The following is an 18,088-nucleotide window of genomic DNA, read 5'->3' on the forward strand; positions in this document are numbered from 1 at the left end:
GCACAGTGGTTGAGAGTCCGCCTGCCAATGCAGGGGACGCGGGTTCGTGCCCCGGTCAGGGAATATCCCACATGCCGCGGAGCGGCTGGGCCCGTGAGCCATGGCTGCTGAGCCTGCGCATCCGGAGCCTGTGCTCTGCAACAGGAGAGGCCACAACAGTGAGAGGCCCTCGTACCGAAAGAAAAGAAAAAAAGATAAAAACAAAAACCCATTGCTTCCAGCTCCTGTCCTTTCTCTCCTTCCAAGTACTGCCAAATTCCTGGAACATGTTTATATGTACTCACTGTAACAGTTTCTCTCCTTTCTCAGATCTACTCCACTGAAGCCACTCATTAAGGTGACCAGTGACCACGTGTTGCAAATTCAGTGATCAGTCCTATCTTACTTGACCTTCCAGTACATGAGCCAACAGTTGGCTTTTCTCCCTGAACCACTTTCTTGTTTTAGCTTCCAGGACACTGCACGTGCCTGCTTTTGATCTTACCTTTCTAGCCGCTCTGTCACAGCCTCTTGCTTTGTCCTCCTCATCTCCTTGACTTCCAAGTACTGGAGTGCCCCAGGGCTCAGTCCTTGACTTTCTTCTCCTTTCTATCTAAATTCACTCTCATCCAGCCACATGACTTAAAGTATGATCTACATGCTCGCGACCCCCCACGAGCATGTAGTTTCTAGATCTAGCCTGGACCTCTTCCCAGTGCTCAAGACCCACATATCTTACAACTTACTGGGCATCTCCATGCGGATGTCTAACAGGCATCTCAAATGGAACATGTCCAAAATACCTCCTGGTGTTTCCACAAAATCCTCCTGTGCTTTTCCTAATCTCGTTTAATGATAATTCCATTCTTCTAGTTGATCAGGGCCAAAATCTTGGATCATCCTTGTTTCTCTTTCCTTGATCCTTCAGTAAATCTCATCATCTATCTCTGCCGTCCAAATAAATCTAAATTTTGACACTTCCCATTGCCACTAACCTGATCTTAGCGACGACATCTAAAATTTCACCCCACTCCTCCCAAATGTTTCCTACTCCCTTTCCTGCTTAATTGTTTTTGTCTCCAGCCCTTTTATAATATACTATACATTTTACATACATTTATTTTTTGATTATTGTCCATCTTCCCAACTAGATTGTAAGCCCCATGAGGGATGTTTATCTGTTTTGTTTACTACTGTATCTTTAGCACCTTTAAGCATAGTAAGTAGTATAGTAAGTGCCCAATAAATATTTATTAAACAAATGAGTAATAAAATGATATATATTCATTATAAGAAAGTTTTTAAAGATATAATAAAGTGCCCCCCAAATTAAAGTTACTCACAACCTTACGATTCCAGAAATGCTATAGTTAACATTTTGTTGAACAGATCTTCAGACAGTTGTACATAAATGGCATCATGTAGTGAACTATTTTTCCTGAATAATATGTTGTAAATACTTAAAAAGTCTTTCACTGTATCATTTTTAATGGCCAGTGATATTCCATTGCCTGTTAATATCATAATTTACTTAACCGGTTTTTTTGGCTCTTTCCTTTAGGCACTTAGGTTAGTTCCAGTCAAAAAATTATTATAAACTAAGATGCAGTGAGTACCCATGTGCATTCATATTTTCACATTTATGTGATGATGTCTTTATGATAGATGCCTGGGACTTTGTTGGGTTAAAGTGAAATGCAAATAGAAGTGGAAATAATTTAGAAACTCCTGGAACAGAGAAGTAAGACTGAAATCTTAGAGTAAATATATAGAATCATATACATAAATAAATCAGAGCCATAGCATTAACTATGACTTAAATGAATGAGAGAGACTGAATAAATATTACCTTTCATATGCTGAAAATAAGAACTTAGAGATATATTGATGTTGGTCTTTTATTGTCATACATTTTTTCTAAATAGAAATATGATATGCTTTTGAGTATATGCAATTACGTGCTTTGTTCATCTTTGAATAGCGTGAAAGAATTGCAGTAAACACTCAACATGGTAAAAAGGGAAAGCAATAATCATGTTTATTATCTAGGGTACTAAAAAATGATGCCAAATTATTGAAATGATCCTAATTTGCCTTTAAAATATGTCTGTTTTTTATGATCTCTTAGTTTTTAACATTTAAAGAATTAGAAATAGACTATGCTATTTTAGCAAACCTGTCTGAGATTGAAATAAAATATTCACAGCAGAGCATAAATTGACTGATTTTCCTTGATTGGCCCATTCCAATACTCTTTAAAAATTCTGGATGTGCAAAAACTAGTAGTGATCTTTGCTGATGATTGAACACCTCTCTTTTCCAGGGGTGGGCATATCCCCTGCTTCTGATGTATTTTTTATTATAGTTATGCTTGGCCATGAGCCAGGGAAAGCTCTAAGTAACCCTTATGGATCACTGTGTAGTGACCAAAGCATGGTCTCTAGACCCAATGTAGCATCACTCTCTTTCTTCCCCATGAAGCCGCAGCAGAGACTCATGGCTGAGTGGATCCATGTGTGATCTAGAGAACCACCTTCCACTTCTGCAGATCCAAAAATGTCAGGAACAGGAGGCAGATAATCTGTCTCCCTTGCTAAGATGCCGTAAAGATCTCCCTACATTTCTGCAAAGTGTACGTGCCCCAGAGTTGTTTCCACTTTTCTCCCTCTTTAACTGGGCTTGCAAGACGATATCGTGCTCTGTGTCTGGGAAACTGTGTTGTGTTGAAATGATTATTGGTTATTTCCCAACAGAGAGCTTGAATTCTGAACTTTGATGAATGTTATCTTCTTTGGTGTTAAAACTTGACTTATTTGTTATTTGCCTGACAGAAAATGTTTAAAGGAAAACAAGGAGAATAAGGATCAAGTCTCACAGAATTGCAGCAAACATGAGGAATTCCTGGCTCAACTTCATGACTGCTTAGATCCAGGGAAGAAGAATGAAAAGGCATCAGATGAAGATTTAATTCTAAAGGTATTTGTATGGAGATTAAAAAGACTATACATTTAGTGGTCATTCTGAAGTGTGCCATAAAGGAAGAGCTGTGGTTGAGTCTGGGGGTGCAGGAGAACAGGACAGGAGCCCTAGTACAGTATTAATTGACTGCCTGACCTGGGAAAAACCATATCACCTCTCTGAGCCTCAATTCCAAGAACCTTTCTAGCATTATTCGAGATTAATTATTCTCCAGAAGGGATTGATTTTTTTGTCTAAAATGTATTTAGGTTGTCAAATACAACAAATTATTCATTTTAATGATTTGTTTTAGGAAGATTTTTGTTTGTTTTAGTTACAGATAGAAACACATACACACGCACAACCAAAACCAAAACCAGCTGTGTGTCATTTTTGGGATACTTTTTGAGCATAAGGTTAAGATTATCTCTAAAGTACTTTTTAATTTTACACTAAAGCCAAATAAATAAAAATCCTACTTTAATGGTAGGTTGCCATGGAGATGGAAATTAATTATATCACTACCTGGACTGTAGTGATTCATTAGAGAGCCTGAAGCTATTTGAATGGACACCATATCTTTGCTCATTTATAAACCTTTCATATCCTTGCTTCCTGATAGATTTCCATGCAGCCATTCTTTTTTTAAAAAAATATTTATTTATTTATTTAAATGGAAGTACAGTTGATTTACACTGTTGTGTTAGTTTCAGGTGTACAGCAAAGTGATTCATATACATATGATTCAGTAATATATATATATGTATTATATATATATATTCTTTTTCAGATTCTTTTCCCTTATAAGTTATTATAAATTGTTGAGTATAGTTCCCTGTGCTATGAAGTAGGTCCTTGTTGGTTATCTATTTTACATATAGTAGTGTGTGTATGTGACCCTCAAACTCCTAAGTTATCCCTTCCCCCCTTCCCCCTTTGGTTACCATAAGTTTGTTCTCTATGTCTGTGGGTCTATTTCTATTTTGTACATAAGTTCATTTGGATAATTTTTTTTTTAGATTCCACATATAAGCGATAGCGTATGATATTTTTCTTTGTCTGGCTTACGTCACTTAGTATCATAATCTCTAAGTCCATCCATGTTGCTGCAGATGGCATTATTTCATTCTTTTCTATGGCTGAGTAATATTCCATTGTGTATATATACCACATCTTCTTTATCCATTCATCTGTTGATGGACATTTAGGTTGCTTCCATGTCTTGGCTATTGTAAATAGCACTGCAGTGACCACTGGGGATGCAGCCATTCTTTTTTAAATACATGGACGCCGGTAATTTTTTTTTAAATTTATTTATTTATTTATTTTTGGCTGTGTTGGGTCTTCGTTTCTGTGCGAGGGCTTTATCTAGTTGTGGCAAGCGGGGGCCACTCTTCATTGCGGTGCACGGGCCTCTCACTATTGCAGCCTCTCTTGTTGCGGAGCACAAGCTCCAGACACGCAGGCTCAGTAGTTGTGGCTCACGGGCCTAGTTGCTCCGCGGCATGTGGGATCTTCCCAGACCAGGGCTCGAACCTGTGTCCCCTGCATTGGCAGGCAGATTCTCAACCACTGCGCCACCAGGGAAGCCCGATGCAGCCATTCTTAAAGGCCTCCCCTCAGTGGGTTATTAGTGTGCGTCCCACATGAACTCTGTGGAAGCTGTGAAGTGATAACACTTTGCTTCAGGAAGTTCCACCTCACTCATGGGTTTTGGTTGCTCAGGCCTGGGGTCTGTCTGATACCCTCAAGGTTCTGCTGGATTCAGCTCCTCCTCTTTAACATGTGACCAGGAGCCTGGCAATAAAAGTCCACTTCACATTGTAGTTTGGAGGGTTATCTTTAAAGCCAAGTGGTGGGGAAAAGAAAAGGAAATTAAGAAGCTTCTTCTTTCAGGCACCCTTTCCCTCATCAGAGACAATCTCCAGGTGCTAATCTGGGTGTTAATACTGTATTAATCTTGCCTTTTTATATTCTGTACTTTGAATGCTTTGACATCTGGGGCCTTGCTGACCCAGGAAAGACTGGGTCCCAGGATTAGCCAATTCCTAGTAAATGACTCTCCTGGGTGCCCAGCTTTCATATGCAAACCAACCAATACAGAGCCCATACCCCAGCCACTTCCTCTATCAGGCTTTTATACTCTGGCCACTATTCAACTAATCACCCCAGGGTCAGGTGCCAGACAACTAGAGACGGCTCCTACACTCCAGGACCCACTGAAATTACTCAAACTAGGCAATTCTAAGCTTGCTTACCCTGCCTCACCCATTCCTTCCTGTGGAAAACATGTTTTCCCCTGGCTCTCTCTGTCTCCTGACCAGCCCTGGGGCTCCCTGGGTGGCCCTGCATGGCATCGTGTGCCCCTTCGTCTCAGAAACTGTGAGTAACACAGTTTCAATGTCTCCTGATCTGTTGGCCTCACCATACCTGAATATAATATAACCTACATTTTTTAACAGATACTGGGACCCTAGAGTTTTAGCATCCCAATCACCTGAGGAAGTCCCTGTCTTAAAAAAAAAAAAAAAAATCTCACTGGCCAAGAGCAAAAAGGCTACTGTCTTGAACAGTCACTAGGTGTTCCCCTGAGAAGGTGAACAAAACCACTGCAATTTCAAAGCCATTCCCTTACTTTTATCGCCCTTATAACCACATGTACACACACACTCTAAAGAAACAGTAGAAAAGAAGGGATTCCTTATTTGACCTTCATTCATCCATTTCCCATACATTTAGTGAGTGATTACAGTATGCTAGACACTGTTCTGGGTGCTGGGTTACAGCAGTGAATGAGACGAGACTGAGTCTGTGCCCTCCTAGAGCTTCCATTGCTGTGGTTAAAGATGCTGAGGAAATAAACAAATATCCAGTATTATCCCATGTAGTAAAAGGTGCAAAGAAGAAAAACAAATGAGGATATGGGGAAAGAGAGTGAAGCAGGTTAGAGGCATGGGATGCTACTTTAGGTAGACTGGCCGAGGAGTGCCCCTCTGAGCTGGGGACTTTGAAAGGATGTTGGAGAAGAAGCATACAAATATGAGGAAAAGCGTTCAAGAGAGAGGGAACAGCACTGAGTCAGGAGCCGGGCACCATGTTGGCAAATTGCTGAGGCTAAAAGATATGTCACTTCCCCTGGTTGTCCTAACACAAATGCTGACCCTGTCATGAGGAGTTTCAGGTCTTTTTACAGGCATCCTTGAGCTGTCTGCGTGGCTGTTTCCCTGGGGCCAAGGAGCCTGGTTGGTTTTTTTTTTCCCTCCTTATAAAGCATACAAGCCTTATTCTCCCAGCTAACCACTCGAATGCATTGTTTAAGCATGTTATTCAGGATTTTTCTATGCTTATATTAATAAGAAGGATTTTCTTTTAAATAAAAAGAGTCCTGCTTTCTTCTCTGTATGTCCCCACCCTGTGCCAGGTAATGCCTTGCAGGCAGTTGGTGCCAGTGGACGTGGGCTGAATAGAACACCCTTGCTTCCTTGCCTGCTGTAACTCTGCAGCAGCATCACCGGCCCTTGAGTATTTAGCAGCCAGGGACTTGTTGATGCTTGTTCTGTCTGGAAGCTTTTGGCTGAACTCTCATCATTGTTGCCTTGTAGCTACCTTTTGATTAATTTTAATTTGACCACTGGGTCTGCACATAACAGGAGCATTTAGAGGCTGCCTTTGAAAAAGTTACCTTTTGAGTGGATGGAGGGGGATAGCTCTTTTCCTGTTTTCATGTGATAATGCGATCATTGGGGTTTATAGATCAGAATTGCTTAGAATGGTATGAAATTATTAATTTTTACGGGACAGCTGTGATCGCTTTCTCTTCAGCTTGGAGAGCTGTGCAAGGAAAACGCATTCGTGAAAGGACAAATTGTTACTCTTGAAGAGACTAAAAATGTCCATGAGATGGAGGCAAAAGCTAGCAGAGAAACAATCATGAGGCTGGCTTCAGAAGTAAACAGAGAGCAGAAAAAAGCTGCCTCCTGCGTTGAAGAGAAAGACAAGCTGAACCAGGTACAGTATGTGGAGCGTGTGTATGCATCTGTGATCGTGTTTATGAAGCAGAAATTGAAAACCAGATGTGGATGGGCATACTAGTGTTATTGACTGCAATTTCAAAGGCTCCTCTCAGCAGGAGGTCTGGGGCCCCATGGGAGTCAGTGCCCTGATCTGGCCATTGGATACAGTTTTTTTCTAATTAGAAAAAAAGAAATACAAAACACTTAAAAGTAAAAAGTTTGTAGCTAATACGTCTTATTTGGTTAAACTGTAAGGATTACAAAAATTTTAAATTAATTTTTGAGCAAATAGGTAATGCATTCATAAGATACAAAATTCTAAATGGACACAGGGGAGTGTGATGAGAAGTTGTCCCCCAATCCCTTCCCCACAGCCACCCAGTTGGTCTCTCTAGAGGCAACCTGTTAACAATTTCTTATATACCTTTCTAGAAATATTCTACATATATATATATGCATATGTTTATTCTTTTTATTTACTTTTAACACAAATGGCAACATACTCTGCACCTCTATGTTTTTATTTACTTTTTAAAAAATTGGTAAGACACTACACACTATTATACAAGGCTGCTATGAATAATCTATCAGTTCTCATATGTGAGACTATATCAGCAAGACAAAAATCCTAGAAGTAGACTTGCTGGGTCAAAGGATATGGGGTTTGTAATTTTGAGAGATATTGCCAAAGGGAAGTGACTCTTAATTCCAAACTTTTATTTATCCAATGAATTGCTTTACCTTTTAAATTAGCTGGAGCCTGTTTGAGCATAGGAATTAATACTGTATTTTTTTTAACACTACATAATCCTTTAATTATATTTTTAAATTTTTGTGTCAAGGAAACTAATAATGGGATTAATAATAACAATTAATTTCCAAAAGCAAAAGTGAGCTAGTGCAATCAGTTAATAAAATACATAGGAGAAAGTTGAAGAGTTAAAGGAGATGGAGTTTAAAATTAAGGAATGACTAATGCTGAAAAAGAGAGGCTCCGTGAAGGGTGAAGTTTCAGTGGTGTCCCACAGGCTGTGACGGGGGTTCTGGAGTTGGCGGGATGCAGTAGAAGGAGCCACCTTTGTGGGATCATCTCGTAGGTCTTCCAGGTCTACAGTGACCTCACTGCCAAGCCGAGGTGAGATGAGAGGTTGGAATATGAAAGTGATCCACAGCAATGATAATAATTTCTATTTCCCCCCAGTTCTCTGTATCAAAAGCCCTTCTTACCACTGGATTTCTTCTTTTGTCACATTAACTTTGTGAAATGAGTAAAAATTTTATCACTGTTATCAAGTCACTTCAATCATTGGAGCATCTTGTCTTAGTCTGCTTCGGCTATTATAATAAAATGCCATACACTGGGTGGCTTAAAAAACAGACATTTATTTCTCATAGTTCTGGAGGCTGGGAGGTAATGACATTTAGTGACCTCATCTAAATGTAATTACCTCTCAATGGTCCCATCTCCAGACACCATCACATTGGATGCCAGGGCTTCGACATATGAATTTTGAGCAGACACAATTCAAATAACTCAATTATTTTTCTCCAAATTTTTCTTACAAAAAATTTCAAACATGTATAGACAGGAATACAATGAACATCCATTTATTACCCACCCAAATGCAACAGTTGTTAGCATTTTGCTGTATTTGCTTTATTACTTTGTATACACACACACACACACACACACACACAAAATAGGTTTAGACATCGTGTGTATTGTTTCTGACTACAGCAGCATATATATTCTAAGAATAAGGACATTACCGTACATAATCACAATACCATTATCACATCTAAAAGTCAACAATAATGCCACAATATCATCCTTGGAGGTTATCAGACCCACACGTTTTTTGTACTCCTTAGGAGGTGGAATTTAATCCCCCTCCCCTTGTGGGCTGGATGAATTGACTCACTTCCAGTGAGTGGAATATGTCAGAAGTGGTGGGATCTCACTTATGAGATTGGGTTATGAAAGCACCGTGGCTTTTGTCTTAGATACACTCTCTTGAATTCCCTTGCATCATTGCTTTTGAGGAACACCAGCTGTCATGTGGTGGGGCACTCAGGTAGCCAGTTGCATGGCCCAGGTGCCCAGGAACCGAGGCCTATCAGCTACCATGTGAGTGAGCTTGGAAGTGAATCCTCCTCCAGATGATCTTGAGATGACAGTAGCCCTGGTCAACAGCTTGACTCTAACCTTCTGAGAGACCTTGAGTCAGAAACACCCAGCTAAGTCAGTCCCAGATTTCTGGCCCGTAGTGCTGTGAGATAATAAATGTTTGTTGTGTTAAGCCACTAAATTTGGGCTAATTTGTTACACAGCAATAGATAATCAATAACCACCTAATATTGACATTCAAATTTCATCATTTTCTACAAGAATGTCTTTTATAACTGTTTTCTTCCCCAAATTGGGGCTCAGTCTAGGTTCATTCATTGCATTTATTTGTTATGTTTAGCCTTTTATAGTTTTTCAAAAAATATTATTGACTTGTACAGAGTACAGAGCAGTGGTCTGATTGTTTCTTCAAGATGTTATTTAACTTGCTTATCTATGCCCTATACACTTAAAGTTGGATCTAGGGGCTGTATTGGATTCAGGTTAAACCTTTGTTAAAAATTATTTATTTATTTATTTATTTATTTATTTATTTTTGGCTGTGTTGGGCCTTCGTTGCTGCACATGGGCTTTCTCTAGCTGTGGTGAGTGGGGGCTACTCTTTGTTGTGGTGAGTGGGCTTCTCATTGCGGTGGCTTCTCTTGTTGCAGAGCACGGGCTCTAGGCACGCGGGCTTCAGTAGTTGTGGCTCGTGGGCTCTAGAGCGCAGGCTCAGTAGTTGTGGTGCACGGGCTTAGTTGCTCTGCGGCATGTGGGATCTTCCCGGACCAGGGATTGAACCTGTGTCCCGTGCATTGGTAGGCGGATTCTTAACCACTGCGCCACCAGGGAAGTCCCCAGGTTAAACTTTTTTGGCAAGAATATTTCAAAGCTAAAGTTGTATACTTCATATTGCATTGTGTTAGAAGCAGATAGTGTTAGATTTTTCTATTGTTGCTGAAACTAAGTTTGATTGCCCATATCTTTAGTGTAAAGGTACATTTTTTTTTTCCTGCAGTTAAGTTAGGTATCTGTGGGGTGATCATTGGCAGGGTATTTCTGTTCTGCATCAAGTTGACCTAGTGATGTTATCATCCATTGATTCTTTTTTGGATTAACTTACATCAGGGGTGGCAAAGTGGTAATATTCTAATTTCATCCTTCCTTCTACTTATTAGTTGACATTCTTACATAAAGAAAAGTTTTTTGTTTTCTTACCTTTTATTTTCAATTCTATGGACACATGGATTTTTATTTATTGATACTTACTATGTTATAATCAATTATTCTCCTTTTGGCTTTCCAATCCTCCATGTTTGGCCAGGACGAGTCCCTACAAAATGGTCTCTGTGACCTTATAACCTGACTCCTTTAGTCTTTCAATGTTTCCTTGCCTTTTGACAAAAGATGATATCTTAGGCTCACTTACAATTTTCAGACCACAGAACTAAAAGCAGCCTATTCTCTATGGAGCTTTGGCTCCTTTTACTGGGGAATGGTGCTTAGAAACCAAGATTCAGGCTTTAGGTGTGCTCATTGCTATTGGGGTGTCATTGCTTTCAGTGGACAGAGCTAGAAATACTTTTTTTAGTAATAAATTAATACTGATATTTTTAATTAAAAGTAATATTCTGGAGTTAATTAGAATATTACTTTTAATTAAAATTAATTAATTTAAAAATTAAAATTTTTTAAATTAATTAATTAATTAATTAATTAATATCTTTTAACTTTATATTAGTATCTTTTGGATCCTAACAATAATATTTACTCATTTGCTTTGTCTTACAATATACATAAAATTATTTCAAAATTACACTTTCAATATTCTACCTATTAGTAAACCTTCTTGGTGAAGTTTAAGACTCTCAGACTTTTTATGTTAGTACTATCAGCAATCATTAGTATAATGGTCACCATTTATCAATCACTTGCCATTAGCATAGTCATTTTGCTAAGTACTCAGGTTATGTACTTTTCTCAAGTATGCACAGCTATTAACTGGCAAAGTGACTTGAACCCTGGTCATTATGTTGTTGTGCTTTTATCAGTAATCCCCTTTACATGTATATTTACAGCTACTTCCTACATACAAGTCTGGTGCCAAATACTATTTGTCAGTGGAACAATAAAAAGAAGTAGCTATGCAAATTTCCTCAGTGAATGAATGATTTTAATTTGATTATAGATAGTAGTTATTAAATTATCAAGCCTTGAAAATTATGAAGAATTGAGTTTGTCTATAAAAGTGCATTCCTGGAGATGAGCAGTAGGAAATGACAATGTATTGCAAAAGCACATTAAAAATACAGAACTTATTCCTCTTTTATATGTGTCTTTACTTGTAAATGACTGATGATGCAATGTTGTTCAGACTTGTGAAACACATTCACTTTGGGATCAAGTTCCTGCCAAAATAATACAAATTATTAAAAAAATATGGGCAGTAAAAAACTTGAGGTCTTTAATAAAGCGCTCATTCATGGGATTATGACTCCAAAGATTTACTACTGAAAAACACTGTCAAGTGGTTTTACTGACACATTAGTGGTCTCAGGAAGAGTTTTCATAATGCTTTCTAAAGCTCTGTTTTTGAGGTTGGAAACTTACTTTATTAATAAAGTCCAGAATGACTGCAGAGGTAGAAGCATCCACGGGGCTGGGGTGCTGTTTCTACCAAACTCAGCTTTTCTTGTTATCTTAATGATTTTTTTAAGTTACTTTATGAAAATTCCCAAATAAAAATCCAGGTGATTTATTATACATATGGATAATATATTATTTGACAATCTTTAATAGTTAAAATTGCAGTACATTTTAAAAACTTTTATAGATTGGCACCTTTTGTTGTTGTTGTTGTCTCGAAATAATCTAATGCTGAGAAAAGTAGTCACTTTATCTACATTAGCCACACACGTTTCCTATCGACCAGACATTTCAATCAGTGAATCAGAAATTAAACTTACATAATGGATTTAAAACAGCTTATTTTCCTTCACACTGTTCACATTTTCCTTAATTCTAATGGCCAGAATTGAAGCTAGGAGAAAAAATATTCGTTTTGGAATCAGCAGGCTTGGTTTGGAAGGATGTCCCTTCTGCTTTCTTGGTTTGTTGTCTACAGCAGAGTGTGTAAGAGGGGAGAGGCTAAGAGAGACACACTGAGCAGGGTGGCTCAGAGGCGAGGCTCTTGGGTTTTTAATATAGGCTCCAGAATCATTTGGCTGTGTTATCTGAGGCATATGACTTTACATCTTTGAACTTCAGTGTCTTGTATGTAAAATGGGAAAATAATTTAAGGATCTACCTCTTACAGTTATCGTTAGGATTGAATGATGTAATCTACATATGGCACTCAAGACAAGCCCAGCACATAATTGATGCTCAGTGTTTTAATTTCCTTTTCCTAGTTATTTACTTTTATCTAGGGATTAAAATAAATGTATGGTTATTTTAAGAGTACAGACATATGGAAAGAGTTCCTGGAAATGAGAAATTATCAGACAGGATAAATTACTAAAGAAGTTAAAGATCTCTTTATAATCATAGAATCACAATGTTGGAAGTGACCCTAAGGTCTTTTAGAATCTAGATCATCTAACTCTCTATTTGAAATAAGAATCATCTCTAAAATGTCCCTGTCTAGCTAGTACCCAGCCTTCCCTTGAACTCCTCCAGAGGCAGGGAACTCACAGAAGGTCCACCTCCTCTGTGCAGTCTTAATTGTTTGACAGTTCTTCACTGTAGCAAGTCAGGATCAAAATCCCTATAATTCATGTCCTCATCCTGGTTCTCTCTTTTTTTCCAGTTTTATGGAGGTATAATCGCTATACAGTACTGTATAAGTTTAAGATGTAGAGCATAATGGTTTCACCTACATACATCGTGAAATGATTACACAATAAGCTTAGTGAACATCCATCATCTCGTATAGATACAAAATTAAAGAAATAGAAAATTTTTTCCTTGTGATGAGAACTCTTAGGATTTACTCTCTTAACAACTGTCCTGTATAACATACAGCAGTGTTCATTATACTTATCATGTTGTACATCACATCCCTAGGATTTATTTGTCTTTTAAGTGGGAGTTTGTACCTTTTGACTGCCTTCATCCAATTCCCCCTTCCCCTACCTCCCACCTCTAGTAACCGATGAGTTTGTTTGTTTTTGAAGTATATTTGTCCTACAACACTATGTTAGTTCCTGTTATGCAACATAGTGATTTGATATTCTATACATTTCAAAATGATCATCATGGTAAGTCTATTTACTGTCAGTCACAATAAAAGGATATTATGAAATTATTGATTATATTCCCCAATGTACATTTCATACCCATGACTCATTTATTTTGCAGCTGGAAGTTTGTACATCTTAGTCTCCCTCACCTACTTCTTTCCTTCCCTCATCTCCCTACCCTCTGGCAACCACCTGTTTGTTCTCTGTATCTATGACTCCATTTCTGTTTTGTTATGTCTGTTCATTTGTTTTTTAGATTGCACATATAAATGGAATCACACAGTGATTCTGTGTCTTTCTCTGTTTAACTTATTTCACTTAGCATAACACCCTCTAGGTCCATCCATGTTGTTGCAAATGGCAAGATTTCATTATTTTTTTTATAGCTGAGTTTATAGCTGAGTTATAAACATTCTTTTCTTATAGCTGAGTTTATAGCTGAGTTATATATATATAATGCTGCAAGGAACATAGGGGTGCATATATCTTCTCTAATGAGTATTTTCATTTTCTTTGGATAAATATCCAGGAGTGGAATTGCTGGATGATATGGTTGTTCAATTTTAAAATTTTTGCAGAATCTCCATATTGTTTTCCACAGAGGCTGCACCAATTTACATTCCACCAACTGTGAACAAGAGTTTCCTTTTCTCCACATCCTCACCAACACTTGCTATTTGTTGTCTTATTGATAATAACTGTACTGACTGGCGAGAAGTAATATCTCATTGTGGTTTTGATTTTCAATAGTGATGTTGAACATCTTTTCATGGATCTGTTGGCCATCTGTATTTCTTTTTGGAAAAATGTCTATTCAGGTCCTCTGCCCATTTTTCAATCTAGTTGTTCTCTTTTTTTTTTTTTTTTTGATGTTGAGTTGTATCAGTTCTTCGTATATTTTGGCTTTTAACCTGTTAAAAGATTTATTGTTTGCAGATATCTTCTTCCATTCAGTAGGCTGCCTTTTCATTTTGTTGATAGTTTCCTTGCTGTGCAACAGCTTTTTAGTTTGATGTAGTCCCATTTGTTTATTTTTGATTTTGTTTCCCTTGCCTGAGGAGACAGGTCCAAAAAAATATTACTAAGACTGATGTCAAAGAGCATATAGCCTATGTTTTTTTTTCTAGAAGTTTTATGGTTTCAGGTCTTACATTTAAGTTTTTAATCCATTTTGAATTTATTCTTGTGTATGGTGTGAGGAAGTAGTCCAGTTTGATTCTTTTGCGTGTAGCTGTCCAGTTTTTCCAACGCCATTTATTGAAGAGGCTGTCTTTTTCCCACAGTATGTTCTTGCCTCCTTTGTTGTAGATTAATTGCCCATATAAATGTGAGTTTATTTCTGGGGTCTCTATTCTATTCCATTGATCTACATGTCTGTTTTTGTGCCAGTACCACACAGTTTTGATTACTGTAGTTTTGTGTAATAGTTTGAAATCAGGGAGCATGATACCTCCAGCTTTTTCTTCTTTCTGAAGAAGGTTTTGACTATTTGAGGTCTTTTGTGTTTCCATACAAATTTTAGAATTATTTTTTCTAGTTCTGTGAAAAATGCCATTGGTATTTTGATAGATATTGCATTGAATTTGTAGATTGCCTTGGGTAGTATGGTCATTTTAACAATATTAATTATTCCAGTCCATGAGCATGGTATATTTTTTTATCTGTTTCTGTCATATTTAGTTTCTTTCATCAGTGTCTTATAATCTTTGAATACAGGTCTTTTACCTCCTTAGATTTATTTCTAGATATTCTATTCTTTTCGATGTGATTGTAAATGGGATAGTTTTCTTGATTTCTCTTCCCGATAGTTCATTGTTAGTATATAGAAATGCAACAGATTTTTGCATATTAATTTTGTATCCTACAACTTTACTGAATTCATTGATGAGTTCCAGTAGTTTTTTGGTGGCATCTTTAGGATTTTCTATGTATAGTATTATGTCATCTGCAAACATGACGGTTTTGCTTCTTCCTTCACAATTTGGATTCTTTTTATTTCTTTTTCTTGTCGGATTGTTGTGGCTAAGACTTCCAATACTGTGTTGAGTAAAAGTGGCAAGAGTGGGCATCTTTATCTTGTTCCAGATCCTAGAGGAAATGCTTTCAGATTTTCACCATTGAGTAGGATGTTAGCTGTGGGCTTATCATATATATGTCCTTTATTATGTTGAGGTATGTTCCCTCTATGCCCACTCTCTGGAGAGTTTTCTTTTTATCATAAATGGATGTTGAATTCTGTCAAAATCTTTTTCTGCATCTATTGAGATGATCATATGATTTTTATTTTTCAATATATTAATGTAGTATATAACACTGATGGATTTGGAGATGTTGAAACATCCTTGCATCCCTGGGATAAATCCCTCTTGATCATGGGTATGATCCTTTTAATGTATTGTTAAAATTGATTTGCTAATTTATTGTTGACGATTTTTGCATCTATGTTTATCGGTGGTATTAGCCTGTAATTTTCTTTTTAGTGATTCTTTGTCTGGTTTTGGTATCAGGATAATACATGGCCTTGTGGAATGAGTTTGGAAGTGTTCCTTCCTTTGCAATTTCTTGAAACAATTCGAGAAGGATAGGTGTTATCTCTTCTCTAAATGTTTGGTAGAATTCACCTATGAAGCCATCTGATCCTGGAATTTTGTTTGTTGGAAGTTTTTAAATTACTGATACAATTTTATTACTGGTGTTTGGTCTGTTCATATTTTCTATTTCTTCCTGATTCAGTCTTGGAAGATTGTATGTTTCTAGGAATTGGGGCTGGCTGAGTAGCCCAGGGTGTCCCAGAGCTGGTGTTGGCTCCTTCGTGTGTGGCCTGGGTCCTGACATGGCAGGTTCCTGGGTTGCAGTGGTCCTGGGTCTGTTGTCTGCCTGCTTGTGGGTGGGGTTGGTTCCTGGGGTGGCTGGCTGAGGGACCCAAGGTATCTCAGAGCTGGTGTTGGCCTCCTAGTGGCTGTGGCCAAGTAATGTCAGCTGGCTGCGGGTCTTGGGGGTTCCAGGGCTAGTGCAAGTGCACAGGTGGGTGGGGCCTGGTCCTGGGCATTCTGGCGGGTGGGCTAGGGGATTATGGGGTCCTAAGGCAGCCAGCCAGCCTACTAGTGGTGCTGTATCCCTTCCCAGCTAGCTACTTGGCCTGAGGCATCCCAGGACTGGTGCCAACAGGATGGTGGGTAGGTCTGGGTCCTGGCGCTCATAAGCTAGAGGAGCTCACTATTCTAAAATGGTGAGTAATTAAAATGAAAATAAACATTAAATAATATCTGTTCATATTATAAAAAATTAAAAATGTTCATAAGGCTCCAAAGTAAAATTAAAAATCATCTCTCCTTCCACTTCTAGCCTCACTTTACACTCTTGTTTGAACCTCTGATATTACCATTAAGACTTTAAAACAATACATTTCTGTTCCTGATTCAACAACCTGATATAGTAGTTTTAGATGTTCTGCTATGACATATGATGAATTTAATGCCTCCTACTGTTTACTCCCATCGTTCTGCATTCCAGTTTTTATTTTATTATTGTATTTACCTTGTCAAGGTTTGTAATATTTTCCTTCTGTTCTGTAACTGTAATTAAGTTTTCAATGCTTTGTCTTTAGGTTCATTCAACACATTTAAAGTAAATTAAAACAGAATTTAAAATAACATGATTGCATAAATATTTTTATTATGGGTCTAATCCTAGCATGTGATGCAGAACTCATTCCATTTTGACAATGTCCCTCTTAAAGTTTCAGCTGGGAACTGTCCATGGTCCTCCAGGCACAGTCTGACCAGTTCAGGGCAGAGCGTTTTGCAGTACTGAAGTGAAGCCCAGGAACACACTGGCCTCCTGGAAAGTTAAATTTATTGTTAACTTGTATCGAGTTTGTCAATAATGGGAATTTCAAATTTAAGTTTAATTCTTACTATTTTCCAAGGTTGATAATGCCACTGGGACAGCTCAGATTTGGGAAAGGTCTTCCTCATTTTGAAGTAAAATGTTACTCTGCAGCTTCCACTCTAATAGATCATGGAATTACTGGGCCAAAGGATATTGTGCATATTACATGTTTTAGATATTTATATCAAAATTATACCTATTCACACTTCCACCAGCAATGTATGAGAGGACATGTTTGCAGGAATTTCTGAGTTTATTTGTTAATGTTAACTGCAGTAGGTAGAAATAACCAACGAATTTTTAATTTTATGAAATTTGTCTAGGGTTGGATGAATTAAGCTCAAGCCAGAGGTTTTCTACCCTGATGATAATTAGTCATTTTAGTTTTGAGAGGCAGTTTGATCTCAGGCATATCCAAATCCATAGGAGGGTTAGCAACATTGTAATAGGAATCAATTGTGTTTTAAAAACACAAACCTTTGAATGATTTCATTACTTAATGCATTTAACTGGGAAGTTAAATTGAACACCTTGATCATATTATTTACAAATGTTTTTGTTAAAAGTAATTGTGAAGGGATCATTATACATTTATTGCATTAGTAGCACTGAATCTAAAGATTTGTTAATTAAAAATTTTTTTAAAGTGATCCCTTTCACTGTCTCGATAGGGTCTGTGCTCATTTGCCAGTGCGATGTCTTCTGTGGAGGTCAGCCCTGATTTTGCTCTGAGGGAGCTACTTGTTTCTTGTTCTGTGTGTCAGTGTGCTCTGACAGCAGTCCCGAGGTCCTGGCCAGCGACACCAATGTCACATTACTTCAGTGTATCCTTGAGGTAGCCGTGCAACCAGACTCCACTCTAGCCGCTGTCTCCCAATAGCTCTACAAGTAATTGCATT

The 18,088-nt window shown here is 37.8% G+C and overlaps 1 protein-coding gene across 1 annotated transcript in view; it reads left to right on the forward strand.

Moving 5' to 3' along the window:
* Nucleotides 1-18,088, forward strand: part of CCDC170 (coiled-coil domain containing 170) — a gene marked incomplete at both ends in the record, with an annotated part of 85,621 nt that overhangs the window by 34,170 nt on the left and 33,363 nt on the right. The window contains 2 exon segments of the mRNA XM_079716744.1: nt 2,811-2,955; nt 6,760-6,945. Coding sequence (XP_079572870.1) covers nt 2,811-2,955; nt 6,760-6,945 — 331 coding nt within the window.

Source organism: Hyperoodon ampullatus (genome assembly GCF_949752795.1).
Source record: "Hyperoodon ampullatus genome assembly, chromosome: 12".
Taxonomy (NCBI): domain Eukaryota; kingdom Metazoa; phylum Chordata; class Mammalia; order Artiodactyla; family Ziphiidae; genus Hyperoodon; species Hyperoodon ampullatus.